The 17,529-nt window shown below is 40.3% G+C and overlaps 2 protein-coding genes and 1 long non-coding RNA gene across 8 annotated transcripts in view; 2 read left to right on the top strand and 1 right to left on the bottom strand.

Moving 5' to 3' along the window:
- STAT4 (signal transducer and activator of transcription 4) overlaps nucleotides 1-3,321 on the top strand; it is a 104,556-nt gene extending 101,235 nt beyond the window's left edge. Inside the window, exons 23-25 of one of the 3 annotated variants that reach the window (XM_039844283.1) lie at nucleotides 1,461-1,527; nucleotides 1,877-1,985; nucleotides 3,047-3,321. In XM_039844283.1, coding sequence (XP_039700217.1) covers nucleotides 1,461-1,527; nucleotides 1,877-1,985; nucleotides 3,047-3,073 — 203 coding nt within the window. In that variant the 3' untranslated portion in view covers nucleotides 3,074-3,321. Of the gene's footprint in view, nucleotides 1-1,460; nucleotides 1,528-1,876; nucleotides 2,992-3,046 lie in introns of those variants that run through there. The other 2 variants (XM_039844285.1, XM_039844284.1) reach the window with 2 other exon arrangements.
- LOC120587477 (uncharacterized) lies at nucleotides 49-8,467 on the bottom strand. 3 transcript variants are annotated; one of them, XR_005648973.1, is made up of 5 exons: nucleotides 8,270-8,467; nucleotides 6,668-6,866; nucleotides 1,863-2,072; nucleotides 757-810; nucleotides 49-302 (listed from the first exon to the last, which is right to left on the bottom strand). It is a non-coding gene; the product is annotated as an uncharacterized LOC120587477 (long non-coding RNA). The 3 variants fall into 3 exon arrangements; XR_005648974.1 differs by having other exon boundaries at nucleotides 775-810; XR_005648975.1 differs by having other exon boundaries at nucleotides 1,863-2,025.
- Nucleotides 8,468-13,682: 5,215 nt separating this feature from the next.
- STAT1 (signal transducer and activator of transcription 1) overlaps nucleotides 13,683-17,529 on the top strand; it is a 36,837-nt gene continuing 32,990 nt past the window's right edge. Inside the window, exons 1-2 of one of the 2 annotated variants that reach the window (XM_039844277.1) lie at nucleotides 13,683-13,836; nucleotides 17,099-17,227. In XM_039844277.1, the coding sequence (XP_039700211.1) occupies nucleotides 17,100-17,227 (128 nt within the window). In that variant the 5' untranslated portion in view covers nucleotides 13,683-13,836; nucleotide 17,099. Of the gene's footprint in view, nucleotides 13,837-13,972; nucleotides 13,992-17,098; nucleotides 17,228-17,529 lie in introns of those variants that run through there. The other variant, XM_039844278.1, reaches the window with a different exon arrangement.

The raw sequence follows: 17,529 nt of genomic DNA, 5'->3' as shown, positions 1-17,529 counted from the left end.
TTTTTCCTTAAGATTTTGGAAGATAACGTCATATTGAAATAAAGTAAATGAAGTTTCTTTCTATGTTTACTTTGATCATTGAAAGATCCAAGAGGTATGTGGAGGTCAAAGCCTTTGGAAAAAAGTGGTGTGTCAACGGTCCATGTAAAGGAATGGCCAGGGCTGTCTAACTCTAGCAGAGTAGTTAGGAGTAAGTAGACTAGTTGGAACCAGAGTTCACCAGGGCCATGGGGACCGCTCATAGCCACTTGGAGGGTTTTGGTTTCCTCCTTCCTTCTATGGTTCTGACTTCACTTCTGTGACTGGGAGAGAAGAAAAGAAAGTGAAGGTAATGATTAGAAAGCTGTTAAAAGTCAAGCAAGCCTGTTTTTTGGGGGAGTTTTTGTTTGTTCGTTTGTTTGTTTTTGTAAAAGAAGCCCAGGGTTTATAAGCTTTATAGTTTTATCTTATTGTAGTCTCACAACTCAGTATTGTTCATTTGCCAGGGGGTCTGTGTAACATCTCCCATCTCCTAGCCTACCAATAACAAGGCTTGACATGCCTGCCTTTCCTGGCTGAATGTTAAGGACCTAAAATAATACCTGGCCAAAGAGGAATTTGGTAAATAGTTGTTGAATACATGAAAGAACATTCATGAAATTAGTTACATAATTGTAATACAAATCCACCATTCTATTTCTTTAATGAAAGTATATACGATCCATTAAAATGTTCATCTACAGCAACTAAATCTATGAGTACCATCATGTGGAATACCTTATATATGTCACTTACAGCAGGTGACTTGCTGCCACTCTACTTCATCCCCTTCTGAAACAAACAAACAAACAAAACAATAACAAAAAAAATCCCTGTGGCTTTTAAGTGTCTCTACAACTGATCAAATGAAACAGCGAATGCCAATGAAACAAATTACAGATGAAAATTACAGTTGGTCCAAATTACAACCAAGCACAAGTTCAATGTAGTATACCAGAGAAATTTGGGGAATGTTTCGAGGGTGAGGTTGGTACATTACTGTTGCTATAGTACAGTAGTACTTTTAATAACACTGATGTCTGTGCTTCAAAAATTTGTGTAAATACAAGATTATGATTGGTGCCAGTTTTAATGAAAAGAGTTGAGTTACCATAAATCCCCCAACACATGAACAAATCAGTCCTGACAATCACATAGAAGCCAGTAATATAGTTGGGTTCTCAATTTTTCTCACACATTTTAGAGACATTAATGTGTAAAGTCAGATCGGGCCTGCCAAAAGATTTGCTTTTCTCTTCTTGCACACTTTATGCTCATCTAGAATACTGTTTCATCTAGTCAACCAAAAATTTTTGTGACTCGCTAAGCAATTTTATTATCTCTCTTCTTTTTAGCATTACATATTTCTTTCTAGACTTTTTTCTAATTTTATCAATAGTATTGGTAACATTTTTTTCCAACATTGTGCCTTTCTTTTCCAGTCTCAAGACCAACAGAAAGGGGAGACAAAGGTTATGTTCCTTCTGTTTTTATCCCCATCTCAACCATGTAAGTAATCTTAGTCACATATAAAATATTTATTATTGAATTTATCAAAAGAAAGCTTTCTTATAGGAAATTTAACTGAGAGTAAAGCACTTTAATGTTCAATGTTCCATTCCTTTTAATACATAAAGCTAGTCTTCAGGACACACAGTCTATCATGATTGGAATTATAAAGTTGTCCTTTTATATGCCATATATTCCATAGTAGGCTTAATGTTGTGACAGCAAATGATGAAGTTGGAAATCTGAGAGTCATAAACAGATAAAGCCCTAGAAATGAATTCCTGAGACAATAAGTTGTCACCAGCTGTAATTTTTAAATCCTTTTCAATATTTACCTTATCTCTTTAAGCCGAAGTGATTCAACTGAGCCACAGTCTCCATCAGACCTTCTTCCCATGTCTCCAGGTGTATATGCAGTGCTGAGAGAAAACCTGAGTCCCACAGCAATTGAAACTGCAGTATGTTCCCTTTCTTTTCCATTGCTGGTCAAGGGCATTCCTAATGAAGCAGAGGTAGTGTGTGAACCAAAGGGGCTGAAGTTCTGCCTGGGCAGTGAGAAAACAAATTCATTAGCATAACACAAGGGATGTCCGTATAGTCCTGTGTGTTGCTAATCTTATCTGCATTGAGAGCAGACACCTTCACTTATTTGAACTGCTTTAAATTCTTTTCATCACAAGTCACCACAGGGCAAAATATTCCTGAACTCGACTCTAATACACTTCATTCCTACTTCCACTATAGGCCCCACCAACCCCTACCACTCTCTCCACTTTAGCAGACAACACATATTAGTCAATATTCATAAGCCTAGTTTAATATTAATTTTAGCAGTTGAGGCACCACAAATTCCAGGGGTTTTTTTTGTTTTCTTTTGTTTTGTTTTTTGATTGTTACTTGCATTATTAGTCCCAGGAGTCTCCTTAAGTAGTATCTGAATAACAATCAGCAGCAGTATAATAATACTTTTCTGAGAACTGAGTCATAATTGTAAATGCAGTTATGGGATTTAGGAAGCCTTTTATCTGTTCTTAAACCCCAGTGCCATCAAGCAGTTCCAACCCTCAATTTACATGAGGATGAACATACATTAGAATAATAGAATCTTGAAGGGACTCCCGCCCCAAGAGATTTCTATCTGGCTGTAAATCAAGTGGTTTTTAGTCCTTCTCTTGAAGACTTCCAGGGATGGAAAATCCATACTGTCCTTGGATAGCTTATTTCGATGTTAGTTGTCCTTAAATCATTCAGCTGTGAGAGAACTTTTGCAACATTTTACAACCACTTCCTCATTACATTTTTGGCAGGATGAGTAGGACCTCTTAAAACAGTTTTCATCTACTTAAAAAGTGCTTTTTATTTTAGACCGATCAATCCCAATTACTGTTGCGAATACTTAGTAGATAATTGGCAGAATGATTATGGAGTATTTAGTATATGAGAGGATGTTTACCTAAAATAGTGATTTATTTGTAAAATAATAGTTTCTTCAAAGGTTATTTTCATTTTTCAATTTTAGATGAAGTCTCCTTATTCTGCTGAATGACAGAATAAACTCATGACACTCAAAAGAAGGAAGCAAAGGAAAATGTTTAAAGACTGGTCTTTGCCAACAATTCAACTTTGTATATACCGGTTTCCAGTAAATGGTTGAAGTCTGAAGCTCTCCTCTCACTGGCATGACACCCACAATTGAAAGTGTTGTGATTGAAATGCTAAAAACCAAAGCTTCAGATAAACTTGCAAGATAAGACACTTTGAGAAACCAAGTGTTAATATAATATTAACTAAAGACTCATTTGTATGTATTTATTTCATTTCTGATTTTGTTTCTCACAAGTTACTTATGATTTCGGTTCTAGAAGGTTCAAGTGTTAAGATTTCAGAATAGGTCAAAAATAACAGGTACAACTACATTACTCAAAAACCAGCAGGACAGCCTGAGGGAAAAGCCAAATAAGCCAGTGTCCTGAGCTCTCAGGTAAGGGTTATCACACTAGACACAACATGTAAGTGATGATGGGGCATTAACAGCAGCAATTCCAGGGTGTCCAGGGGTGAATTAGGAAGCCTCTTGATTGCCATGTCAACAATGTCCCAACTTTTGAGTTCACAGATGCTGGTATCACTGCCAGGAATACTTCTTATTAGGGGGAGGGACTCAGAGTCATTCCTGGTGATATCTGATATTATGGGTCATACTGGATGCTTAGTACCATTGCCCAGCTGTTGCCCTTAGTAATAGCGTGGGGTCCCCAAGTGCTAGGACCTGGGGAGCTCTCTATGTCCACCAGGCCCTAGGAAAGCTGCTGAGCCAGGTAAGGAAGTCATAATAACTAGGCACATGCCATGACCTACTGGTGAAAAATCCTGAGGCTTGTATCCAAGGTGAGCCCTGACTGCAATCAGAGATGACGGGTGCCCTCTGGGAACTCCTCTCTAACTGATTTTCTGTCCCCCAGGCAAGACAAACAGGGAAAGGCCAATGTTTGATGGAAAAAGAATTCAAAGGGTAAAAAAGATTTTAACATAAACTGCCTTCTCCCTTAGAGAGCTTCCATCCTATCAATCTCCTCTATACCCTAGAATAATTTTTTTCTGCCAAATTAGTAGCAAATAAGCAGCATTAAATGAAACATAATATAGATTTTCAAAATAATAACCATATTTTCCTTTTTCCCCTCACCCATCCTACACCAATCTCAGATGTCCATTTTACTGAACCCTTTTCAAATTCTTGTAAAGAATCACTTTGACCAATTATACTGAATATCGATAACTTTATCTGGAATAAATGCTGAAGAAAGACAGCTGCCAGTGTATTTCCTCAAAGTCTCAAGGAAGCAAAGAAAGTCCCCCAAAGAAGTATAAAGAGTGAGTATAACTCTGCAAGCCCAAGAGATTTTTCTTTACCTTACATGGTTCAGGAGGCCCACGTGCACCTTGTAGTAGAAGGAACAAAAATAGGGGTCAAACCATCCAAGTGCTATGCTCTAATAGTAGATAATTGCAGTCCAGACTTAGTAAACTGGACTCTGTACACGTGCACTCCAATTTCTGACATATAATCTTTTTAATTGTTTCAAATTGGCCATGAGAACATTGAATGGGCTGACTGCATTTTTTAAAGTCTGGCTTACTGAAGTATAATTTACAGACAGTAAAAATCCACCTTTTCCTAACAAACCCATTCAGTTGTATAACTACTACTATAAGACATAGAACATTTCAACCAAAATCCTCACAAAGAGGACACTAAAAAAAACACGATGAAAGACATTCTCTGCAACATCTATTACAGTAAATACAACAAAAATTCCATGTGGCTTCCGATGTAGACAGAGGGCTCTATTTAAAGCAAATTGGATTATTTCACTCCCTGCTTAAAATCTTCAAATGGCTTATAATGTTCCAATTAGCAGTTCCTGTCTGGAGAGTATGGACAGAATTCTGGAGGTTCGTGAATTTAGATGGCAATAGTTAGAATTTTACTTTCATAAAATTCTGGCTGTAACTTAGAATTTCCTTCAATTAGGTATATGGGCAACAAACCATAACCTACACCATATTTTTGTCACATTACAGTTGTTACAGTTATCTTAAAATATTGCTATGCTAAGAACAATTTTAAAATTGCATTCATCAGACCCATTACTAGATCTTATTTAATGCCATTAATAAAGAAGCACTTAAGTCACAAAATTGGTTTCAATATTTTGATATCTGCATTTCAGTGTGGTTTCCTTTTTAATCCTAGGTATTTTATTTTATTCAACTGAAAACATTATTTTTTTGAAGGAGTTTATAGGTTTCATCTAACTACCCAAAGGGTCCATGGCACAAAAAATATTAAGAATCCCAGTTCTGGATGAAGACCATAATTCTTAACAGATCTTTACAAAGTCATTTTTTAGTCTCTTCTTACTCTTCAACTCATCTCTCATCTCATGTCTCATCACTTCTCCCCAGCACTTCTCGTCCTCCAAAACATATATGCAAAAGATTGACTGAACTACTTTCAGTTTCTTTGATGGTCCATACTCATTTCACTTCTCTGTGCTGTATCCTCTCAATTCTCTAAAACCATCTCATCTATATCTAGTCACCTGGATAACACTTGCACATCCTTTGGGCTCTGGAAAGGCTTCATGTCACACACACACACACACACACACACACACACACAAACACACACACACAGACGAGCACATATGTATGGCTCAGGTTACATCGTACCTGCTCCATATCCTCTAGACCCCCTAGCACAGTCTTTATCGGCTTTATTGTAAATGCATATCAGCCATCTTCTTCATTTAACTCTAAGCAAGCTCTGTTATGTACAGAAACCAAGAAGGCTTTGTTCACAGTTATATCCCTAGGATCTAGCACAATCTACCTTTTAATAAATACTTGGTAATGACTTGGTGTTTTGAACACACAGAGGACAGCAATTATTTCCCTTCTTTCCTTTGCTCCTTTGCTCCTTTGGCCTACCTGCAAGACTAAACTAGAACTCCCTTTATAATGCCTCCAAACTCTAAAATCATAAACAGTCCGCAATATTACTTTTCAAACTGATTAACCAAGAAGACATGCTTGCTATGGTTCAAACATCACAGGACTTCCTCTCTACTTTACCTCTCTCCAAACTGTGTAAAAATGCTCTGGAATTATATTGTTTGATTATTAGCTTACTCTAACTTTCCTTTAAGTATCTCATGTGTGCCAAACATCCCAGACATCTACCTACCTGAAATTTCCCTTAAGTCCCTCTCATTAAACTCATAGCCTTTACTGCTCCTGCCCCCGCTAAAAATCCTATACAACATATTCTTACTTTAGACTTGACAATCATTCACCTAGATGTCTTATCAACTGCCTCACATGGAAAAAATCCCAGAGGCAGGGTGGAGATGGGGGAGAGAGGTTAGAGGTAGAAGAAGAATGGTGCTCTCATTAAAATCCTTTGGGGGAGTTGTTCAAAATAAACACGCTCTTCTCCTTCTCAACTCTAGCCCATTCGTGCCAGTGCTGAGTTCTGAAGCGTGGGATTAACCTATGATTCCTGATCACAGTGTTGGTCAATGATGTTATTCACTCATCTAAAAAATATTATTGACTACTCTGTATCAAGCATTACCTTTCTCAACCAGAGTTTCCCATCTAAACCACAAGAAAGTGATTTGCTTGACTGTTTTCTCAGTGTCCCAAGGATGGTAAGTTGTGCCATTCTAGATATATAGGAGAGAAGGTGATTCATAAACAGGTACCTCGGGGCATTAGGCTTAATTCTCTCGTGGAACAAAAATGAGACAGGCTGTAACAGCTCCAAGTAACTCCTGTTGTGAGGAGAGATAAAAGTAGACAAGCAAATAATAAAGGACAGATTTAATAAGTGCTGTGAAAATAAAAGTGTGACATATTTAAGAATATAAATGTAAATGGAAGAAGTGGTTAATGAAGGTCTGTCTGAGGAGATGGCATATGACTTGAGGACCTGAAGAATGAGGAGCTACCATCCCAAAAGAACAGTATATATATATATATATATATATAGGACCTAGGCAGGTGAAAGCTTGGGGTAATTGAGGAATAGGAAGAGGGCCTGGGGAGAAGAGCATAGTGAAGCACAGAGAAAGTGGGACAAGACGTGTAAGAAGGGAGGCAAGACCAACCAGATCGTGTAGGGCTCTACAGGGAAAGTGAAGGCTCTGGATGTTCTTGCAAGTGCTACAGGAAGGAGTGGTATATTAATTTGTTTCTTCATTATATTTGTTTTCATTTGTTTTAAGTAAACATAGAACAAGATTTCTACAGAGGAAACCCCCACCCCCAAAATTCCCACACTAGGGACTTCTCAGGTATGCTACCCGTGCAGTTGCACAGGGCCGAGCACTCAGAAGGGCCACGCACTCAGAAGGGCCACATGCTTGGATTAATGCTGTTTCCTTCTCGAAATTTTTAATAGATTCTGAAAAAAAGGGACCCATATTTTAATTTTGCACTGAAAATTGTATAGCTGCTCCTGTCCTCTTAACGGGAAAATAAACATCCATCTGCATTGTGGGAATTATGTGAAGTGTACTTGCTGGTGGTTTTATGTGCAGCCACGGGGACTGGTGCTCACTCTCACACGAGGTCCAGTAAGGTGGGTCCTCTCACACACCGGAGGTCCTAGGCTGGTCCTTAGGTCACCCTTAGTAGGTAAAGCCCTTTAAGAGTGGTTGAGTGGAGCCCAAAGAGACTAGGTCAGTGCTTCCTGGAATCATTCAGTAAGTCATGCAGGTAGCAAGCAAGGCCAAAACATTTTTTCCTGGGCCTGCAAAACTTTTGAAATGGTGGTCCAGTGACTAAACTATTCTCCTCTCCCACCCCATCTGGTATAATCATCATAAGAGAGAGGGCAAGGGGGGCCAGAAGACCCCAAGAGAAAGAGGAAAACCCCTTTTGCAGATGTAGCAAAAGGACAGCTGAAGAAACAGCCAGCCCCCACCTTCATGTCTGGTTTAAGAGTAGGCACCCCAGCTGGGTGAGCAGCAGAGTTTGAAAGGCCAGTAAATATGAGTTAACATGAGCGCAGATTGTGTAGGTAGAGAAGTGACAGAGAAAAAAGGTATGACTCCAGGACAAGGGAACAAAGAAACGGTGGAAGTATGGGATACGTGAGGTTTCCATCACCTCAAGCAATTAGAAAACGTTCCCCTCGCTCTCTCTAATAACGGGGACCCGCCCCCACTTCCACCTTTCATTTTGTCCAAGGACCACCACTCTCAGACTCGGCTCGGCAGGGAGGGTGTGGAAAAGCCGCTGGCCCTCGCCGGGAGAGCTTGCGTTTACCGCCCTCCCGGACGCTGCGGGAGAAACCGCAGGAGGGCGTCCAATTCAGCGGAAAGCCCCGGATCCGCGCCTGCGTACTGCTCCCCGTGTGCTGACTTTCGCTTTTCGGTTTCCTCTCAATCCTTCTCCTTCTCGCTCCCCGGCTATTTCCCCGAAAACACGTGGGGAGGCTCTTCTGAGCAGCCCCGTCCCTCCCACCGCGTTTCTGGCCAGCTGTTTTAGAAACTTCCGGGAGGGGGACCACAGGCGCGTGCCCGAGTGTACCTGGTTCTGCAGGCACGGGCCACTCTCCTGAAAGCACAGGACTTTAAAAGGTGTTCGTGAGGGTGTTTGGACTATAAATTTAATAGTACTTGTTAAGACATTTTTGAAAAGAAAAAGAAAATTATAAAAAAGTAATCCACCACCCAGAAACATTAGTATTTAAAATATTCCCCTCTCCGTTTCTCCCTCTCCCTCTGTCTCAGTGCGTTTCCATGTATTTACATTTCTATATGTTTTTACAGTACTAGGATAATACTATGTGTTCTATCCTGCATTTTAATTTTATACGTAGGTATTTTCCAGTGTAAATAGTCTTTGAAAGCCTAAGTTTAATATTCTATTATGAATATCAAAAATCGAGAGAACTGCAGAGAATTTTAGAAACCCTTCTTTTCAGTTCTGTTATGTTACAGATTAACATATATGGCTTACACTGATTAAGTTTAATTCGTACTATTAGATATTTAGGTTACCAACATAAGAAAAAACATATCTAAAATGCAATATTGGTTGCTGGAAGGATAGGGAGCATATTTAAACATATTACTATAGGTTTTTTTTTTTTCATCAGATTTGAAACAGACCAAGACCATAAAGACAGAACACAGAGCTAGTAAGTCTTTAACCCAAATGTGGTAAGGACACTCGGGATAGTGGACTACTGGGGGATGAGAGACCCCAAGGAAGATATTCGTGGTGAGGAAAGGGCAGTGGGCCTGCACCACCTGAGAAATTTTGTTCTAGAATTCAGTAGTTGGATGCTGGGCTTCCTCCCATAAGACACATAGTGATCTATTGCTACATAACAAACCAAACTACCACCAAAACTCAGTAAGGTAAAAAAAAACCATTTATCATTGTTTGTGAATCTATGGCAAGCTGGGCAGATCTGCTCATCAGGGTCAAGCCCTCTGATCTTGCCTGGGCTCTCTCACCCTCCTGAGGCCTAAGCCCTGACAGCTGCAGGATTCCTCTGTGATCTGTGCACTCTCTCATTCTGCAGCAGGCTAGTCTGACTTGCCATGGAGACAGGGCAGCGTTCTGGGAATGGAGAGTATGAGGCCCATTGAGGCCCATGCTCAAAATAACAAGGTGTCATGCCTGCTTCATAATATTGCTCGAAGCAAGTCACAAGTCAGCCCAGATTCAAGTGGAGGAGAAATAGTCCCCACTTCTTGCTGGAAGGAGCTACAGTCATGTTGCAAAGGAATGTGGGTACAGGGAAAGGAATAATGGAGCCATTATTGAAAAGAATCTACCAGTAGATCCTTCGTAATTTCTTATAATGAGAATGTGTAATTGATAATATATATCTTTTTGCCTTGGCTTGTAGGCTGAATTTGTATTCTTTATGTTTATAATTATGGAAAATATAATTAAATAAATACAGCTGGGTGATTAGGAATAAATGAATGAAGAATAGGAATAACACTGTCTTCTTTTCTCCAAGCAAAATAAATTTGTTCCAAATGGGAGGTCTGGCATGGTTTCTAAGAGTGTTTCCACTATAACATCATGTGAATTTATGAGTTTATCCAGTGCTTTCAATTCCTCATCAAAAAATGTGGTTTCTAGACTCCTCATCATCTTTGACTCTCCTTTGAGGGATAGCAAATAGTAAGTTTCTTATCTGCCATTTCTGATCAATTGCTAATGACCAACTAGATGCACCGTTTAGAACTATTTAGAAGCTGGGCACGGGCAGCAAAAGATACCCTGTCATTTGTTGCTTTTTTAAAAAAAAAAACAAACAATAATACAGATCTGTGTTTTAAGTCTGTTTTAAGTTTTATCCAGTTGTTTTCAACCCAGCAGCATTCTATCCTGTTAAGATAATTAAGAATTTTGATTCTATCATCTATGAATTAGTCAGCTATCTCAGTGGCAAAACAAACAAACAAACAAAAATACCTCTGATTTACAACAATGACAAGAAACTAACACATACCACCGGTCCCCACTGGCACTTAAGCTATGTGGATAGGCTGCAGCAGTTCTGCTGCAAGGCTCCACACATCTCTCCTTCCAGTGTTCCAACTGGAAGAGCAGCAGGTGCTTGAGCCTGCTGTCTCCTAGTGCAGAAAAGGAACTCATGAAAACAAGTTGGTCACACAGAACATGAAAAGTCTCAGACTAGTTGGAGCAAGTATCATATTCGCTCACATTCCATTAGTCAGAGCAAGTCACAGAGCCAAGGCCACAGTCAGTGCACAGGAAGGTGCACTCCACTCTTAGTGAACCATGGCCAAGAGTGAGAAGGGAAGGAAAAAATCTGAAAAATAATGCAACCTACCAGACATAGTATTAGCTATTTTTTCTAGGTTTGTGCCTTTTGCAAAGTTGACATTGTAGGTATAAAGATACAGCTCCCCAAGCTGACTGTTCTAAGAGGGCCATCACACATTTCAGTCTGTCATTTTTGGATCTCTAGTTTTTTGTTTGATTTGTTTTTTGTTTGGGTTGCTTTTTAAGCAGTCACTATGTTATATAGTCACACCTACAAAATACATATTGTTTGCCCTTCAGCAACTTAGAATCTTGGATGGATAAGACTTGGACACTTCAAAAACCACAATATAAGAGACCGTGTGATGATTGCCAACATAAATAGACACACTATATATCATATTTTTGCAAAGACCAGATTGATCACCACAGGTTGATGTGATTCCAAAAGGAGAATGTAGAATTTGGGCTCAGTTTTAAAAGTTGTGTAAGGAGTTAATAAGTGAAGGGAGTAAAGGGCAGGACTCGCCATTTAGTATGTGCAATACTTACCAGTAATATGTTCAAATGGGCAAGAACAGGAAAAGTAAAAGGATGAGAGGAGAGCAGGGGATAGAGTTTAGTTGGGTAATGGGACAATGGGAGACAAGGCTGGAAAGAAAGGGAGGGACTGTCTATGGAGGAGCTAGACCAGTTTGTGTTTATCATAAATGTAATGAGAGTTGTCGAGGCTTTTGAGCAGAGAATGACTGTATAAATGACTGTATAAAAAGAGAATTTAATTTGGAAAATATAATGAAGGGGAAAGGGACAGAAGTTTGATGTCTGTTGTAGCATTCCAGTTCTGAAGTGATAAAGGCCTACAATAGGATATTGTCAGAGATGGTAAGACTAAGAAGAATAAAGTCATAGGGAAGAAAGCATTCATAGAACTTGATGACAGTTAAAATGTGGCGAGCCAAAGAGAGACATCCTGTTTGCAAATACTAAGATTATTTAATTCCCCCATCAATATTGAAGCTAGTCTATGTGCAGGTTTTACAGTATCAGAAAAAAATATTTTAAACATATTATTTACCCTTCCTGGAGTTGGCTTTTCTCAAATATCGTCTGCGCTCTTAGTGCAGGCAATTTAGTGGTTTGGCATCTCTTTTAACAGAAGACTGCCACTTGATGCTAATGGTCATTGCTATCCCGAATTCAGTACTGGCTTTGTGAGGGTGAACATGTGACAAGAAGGAGTATATAGATGTGGGAAAAGAAAAAACTGTAATAGACACAGATATAAGCATATCCCTGGGAAATTATTTAGATCCTTTTTCTACCGGAAGTTGCCTTATTATTCAAGGATTGATTCATGGTCCATCTGCTTGAAGGAGTTTATGAGTGTACATTCCAAGAAAATCTAATCTAGGCTGGCCTCAGGGATGCCTACTTGGGAAGTGACATTTAGGCTGAGATTTCGGCTGAGATAGAAATGATAAGTTAGCCAGCAAAGAAGTTGGGGGAGGGGGATATTGATGCAAGGGGCTTTCCAAATGGAGAACCGTTGGTAAGAAGGCCCTGAGTTTGGGGAAAGAGCTTGACTTGTTTGAAGAACAAAAATGCTGAAGTAAAAAAAGAATGGCACAAGATGGGGTTAGAGAAAGCAATAGAGGAACCAGGGCATTGCTTCGTAGAGTATATTAAGTAATTTGGATTTTATAAGAAAGACCATTAGAGGACTTTTCAGGTTGACAAACACATAATCTGCTTTGCAATTTTAAAAAAATCATTCAAACTACCATAGGGAGAATGGATTAAAAGAAAGTTAAGAGCTGAGATGAGGCTGCCATTTGGGAATCTATGGCAATAACTCAAATGAGAGAAAAGGGAGGATGGCATAAGAGATGGAGAAAAGTGATGAGAATTGAGAAATATTTGGAAGAATCAAACAAGGTTTCAGGAGGTGTGCCAAGTGAGGGAGAGGCAATGTCAAAAATGAGTCCACGCTGGCGTGTGCCATTTCTAGGAAAAGGGCAGGTTTGAAGAGAACGATGATGAGTTGGTTCTGAACATAACTAGTTTGCAGAGCTTACTGGACCTCCAAGTAGGGGATCCAGTTGCGGATATACACGTGGATTTGGAGCTCAGAGGCCAAGCGTGGACAGGAAACACATATAGAAGCCTTCCACATCTAGAAGAAAATTGGGATGCTGTTGGTGAGGACATCGCAGGGCAGCGAGAAGAGAAATGTGGATAAAGCAGACCAAAATCTGAATTCTAACACTTAACATTGACCCATTTGGTAGTACAGGTGGAGCAGAGATGGAGAAAGAATGCCAGAGAGGTAGGAAGACAAAAGGAGGATGTGTCGTCATCATGACCAAGAAAACAGTGTTAAAGAATGGAGGCATCAACTGTGCCAAAGGTTTCTGAGCAATCGAGTAGGTGAGGACAGAAAAGCATCCCCTGCGTTTAGCTACACGGAGGTCAGCTGCTGAGCTTCTAGAATGACAATGTCCTCTGCCTCAGGTTCTCAGATATATGGCTAACGCAGAGATCTCCAAGTTTGGGCCTCTGCAAATACAGAACTTCCTTAGTTGCTCTGTAGAATGTGTAAACCTAACGGCCAGGAAGGCAAGTTGCAACACAGAACAAAGCTTCACGTCATTCACGCCGAGGCCCTTGCTAAGGAGGATCCAGCGGTTTGGCAGAACTGCGGGCTCCCAGGGGAGGCGGCGCGCCCGCGGAACAGCCGCGTCCCATTGGCGGAGCGCGGAAGCCCCCGGTGATTGGTGGAGGCGGAGGAGGCGGGGCGGTCGGCTCTGCCTTTTCAACAGCCTGGTACTTTCGTTTTCCTGCTCAAGAGTCTGCGGAAGGCCCCGGCCTCACCCGGGACGACGCCCTTCAGGCCCCAGACCCAGCTGAGGCAACCCGGTGCGCCCGAGAGAGGCAGCACCACCGTGCCTTCGCCCTTCCCTGCTCCACCCGGCGCGCAGAGTGAGTGGGCGTGAGGTTCCGGGTGCCGGGGTGGGAATTCGCCCAAGATCGGCGCCATTGAGCAGGGCAGCGGGACGCAGGGCGAGGACGAGCTTTGCAGTGCTGAGAAGTGAATCCATCACCCAGGAAAGAACGCGCGTCCAGGGTATTCCCAGGTGCTGTTCTCGGTGATGGCACGGTTGCCCCTGCCAGTCGTGCTCTAGCAGTAAAGATGTCTTGTGAAATACAATGATCCCCCGGAAAACACTGCATCTCCCCTTTTACCCTCACTACTCCCTCCTTCCCTCCCCTTTCCACTACCGTTAGATTTTGTAGAAAGTTTTCATTTGCTGTATGCCAGCCCTGAAAAGCTGTGTAAGTTAGAAGCTCGCATCCTGGGCATGCAGACCCAGCAGTCTTGGCACCTGAAGTACTGTGTGTAGCTGCCGCTTGGGTTGCATCACCAGCCTTTCGCGGGTGCATAAGGCGATAGGTTAGTAAATGTTCATGGAAATGAATGAATAAATACATGACTTTGGAACTTAATTATATATTTATGTTTAAGGATGAAGCAGCTTAATGTCTTCCTAGAATATGAAAGTCATGTTTCGTTCCTGCAAACCCTCAAGTAATACAGTTAATCTTAATTTAAAAATTCTAACTAGTACAGAAGAGTTTAGGGGTAGGTACATAGGTATGTGGTTGATTGTGCTTTAGATATTGTTTGTATAGGTTGGAGAGGTTGTTTTTATAGAACAGAAATAAGACTTAAACTTGCAACATAATACAGTATGCAACTATTGCCTAATGAGGATGCAGGGCTCAAACTTGTTGGACCATAATATGCTTTGTCTTTTACTTTCTGCTGCAGCCTGAAATATACTAGATTTCAATTCAACAAATTATTATTGATTTCATTATATATGCAGGACACTGTCCAAGGTGCAAAGGATTTTTTTTTTTTTTTTAACAAAAGAAGGCATAGCCTTTGCAACTCTGGAGATTATATCATGCAGGGGAGACAATCACAGAGCTTTATAAGGAAGACAGGGACTGATGCTCTAATAGAGGCATAGAATGCAATGAGGTATAAGTCAGAGAAAACTTAATTGTCTCTGGATAAGGCTTAGATGGCATGGAAGAAAGGGCATTTGTATCTACCTTTGGATACCGATAGGATTTAGAGAGGTAGAAATTGTAGGGAGGCTGTTTTCAAGAGTAAGTGACAGCTGGAGCAAAGCAGAAATGTTGGGCATAGCCAAAAGCCCCTAGATCAGAGGTACCCAACCCCTGGGCCATGGACCAGTATTGATCTGTGGCCTGTTAGGAACTGGGCCGTACTGCAGGAGGTGAGTGGCAGGTGAGCAAGTGAAGCTTCATCTGTATTTGCAGCTGTTCCCCAGCGCTAGCATACCCGCCTCGGCTCCACCTCAGATCATCAGGCATTAGATTCTAATAGGAGCACCGGTCTCTGGTGCCAAAAAGGTTGGGGATCACTGCCATAGATAATATGATGGCTAGGTTGCTTTGTTAATAGATGAACATAAAGCCAGGGTGGAAATTAGCCTAGGAATGGGTAAACTGTAGCAGTTTTGAGCAAGAGAGTGATGTGATCCAACCAGTATGCAGCAGAAGGCTGGAGTGAGAAATAGTATGGGAGGCAAGGAGGTAGGAGGTCCTGGAACTGGAGGAGTCAGCCTGAAAGTTGGGATTTGAGCCAGGTGCTTGGGGGATGGTCATGCCAGTCCCTGTGTTAGTAACCCATTTTGCGAAAAAATGAGATGGATTCTGGTTTTGTTAACATGAATTTATTGATTGCCTACTCTGTGCCAGGTGCTGTGTCTGAATTAGTTCATCCAGTCCTAACAATCACCTTGTTGATAGGGAATGAATGAGTTGCCTGAGGTCATTTGCTTAATAAGAGCAATTGCAGCCTCTGCTGGCAGACACTCTGGCCAGCATATTCATTTTAGGCACCTCCTTATTAGATACATTACAACGAGGGAGGGAGCCACAGATTTGTAGTCTTCTGCTCAGGTAAAATAAATTTGAAATGAAAACTAAATTGCTACAGAAAGGGTGTCAAAAGGATGGGCTTGAGCCCATTTCTACTGGTATTTGTGATGGTAACTAGCTTTCTAGTCCTACCGCATCCTGACCTTCCTTTGGAATGAAATTTGTGGAGTAGGTATGACCATGCCTGCACACGTTTGTTTGCCAGCAGGCATGCATACATTCTTCCATTTTTTCCTGCTTCAAAATCCAGACCTCTTCCTCACGGGCCTCATAAGACAAGAATCGCGTATATTCACTCTGAATATTGACAGACTTGCCTGATGTAAATCCTAAATTACACTATGGCGATGGATACTCTTCGTTTTCCTAAAGGATGTTAGGACTTCCTTAAGTCAGGCTTTTGTTTTTATTTTTCATTTTTAGAATTGCTGTGTAAAAATTGACATAATTATCTAAAGAGATAATGTTACTTTATCCTTTCAAATTACATTTAACAATGCTGTTTCAATCTTTAAAAATTATTACACTTTTTGTGCCAGATTTGTTGTTTGCAGTTGACAGAATAGAAAATATATCTCTTTTAAAAGGTATATAACAAAAATAATTCATTATACCCTATGAATCACAAAATATAAAATACCAGTTTAAAGTTCTTTGAGTCAAATTACAAATGTACTGTAATTTGTAAGAGAACAATTTTGGGAGAGTTCTTACAATTTGCCCGAAAGTAAATCTGGTTAAATGTTTTCATTTGTTTGATAAAAGGGCAAATTCATTTGAAAGGCATATTTATTGAACACCTATTATGTGCCCTATTACTGTTCTATAGATACAACAGTGAACAAAACCCTCCAAAATCATTTCCTTCCTGTGGGGAAAACATACAGTAATCAAAATAAAGAAAGAAATATGTGGTAGGTTAGATGGTGGTAAGTGCTATGGAGAAAAGTCCATCAGGAAGAGGGACAGTATTTTTCAGGGTAAGAGGTGGTGTCAACTTAAATAAGGTGACCAGTAAGGCTTCCCTGATATGCTGACGTTTAAGCAAAGACCTGAAGGTGTATTTACTGCAAAAGAAAGAAGTATCGACCCCAAAACTCAATTAAAAAACAGGCTTTAGAATATAGACACTATTTAAATAATATAACTCAGGTACAAATTATGTTTTGAATTAAGCAAGATATTTAAAAGAAGCACAATGCTAAATATGCTTGCTTTCTTTGCAGCTGTGGACTTCCATTCATGATCTATGTTCTGTTTCCTACAGAATGTCCCAGTGGTATGAGCTTCAGCAGCTTGACTCCAAATTTTTGGAGCAGGTTCACCAGCTCTATGACGACAGTTTTCCCATGGAAATCAGACAGTACCTGGCACAGTGGCTAGAAAAGCAAGACTGGTAAGGAAAACTCCCTTGACAGAGGAAGAAGTTTTTCTATGCTTTTAAAATAGCTCGTTGACTTGGAGCCACATTGACTGGAAGATGAATCTCATCAGCAGCCATTGGGATTATCGGTTACAGAAATGTGTAACGATTTGAAAAATGGCATGTGTCTTTATAATGCTAAATTCAAGTCATTAAGTACTTTTATATAGTTTTGTCAATTTAATTATGACACATACTCCTAAATGTTTTGAATAAGGTAGGTTAATGCTGACATTAATTATTTTCCCAAGTTAGGATCCAGGCTATAGAAAGAA

Source organism: Pteropus medius, unplaced genomic scaffold (genome assembly GCF_902729225.1).
Source record: "Pteropus medius unplaced genomic scaffold, Ma_sr-lr_union100, whole genome shotgun sequence".
Taxonomy (NCBI): Eukaryota; Metazoa; Chordata; class Mammalia; order Chiroptera; family Pteropodidae; genus Pteropus; species Pteropus medius.
Note: the sequence above shows the minus strand (reverse complement) of the source record. Positions and strands in the feature narration are given on the sequence as shown.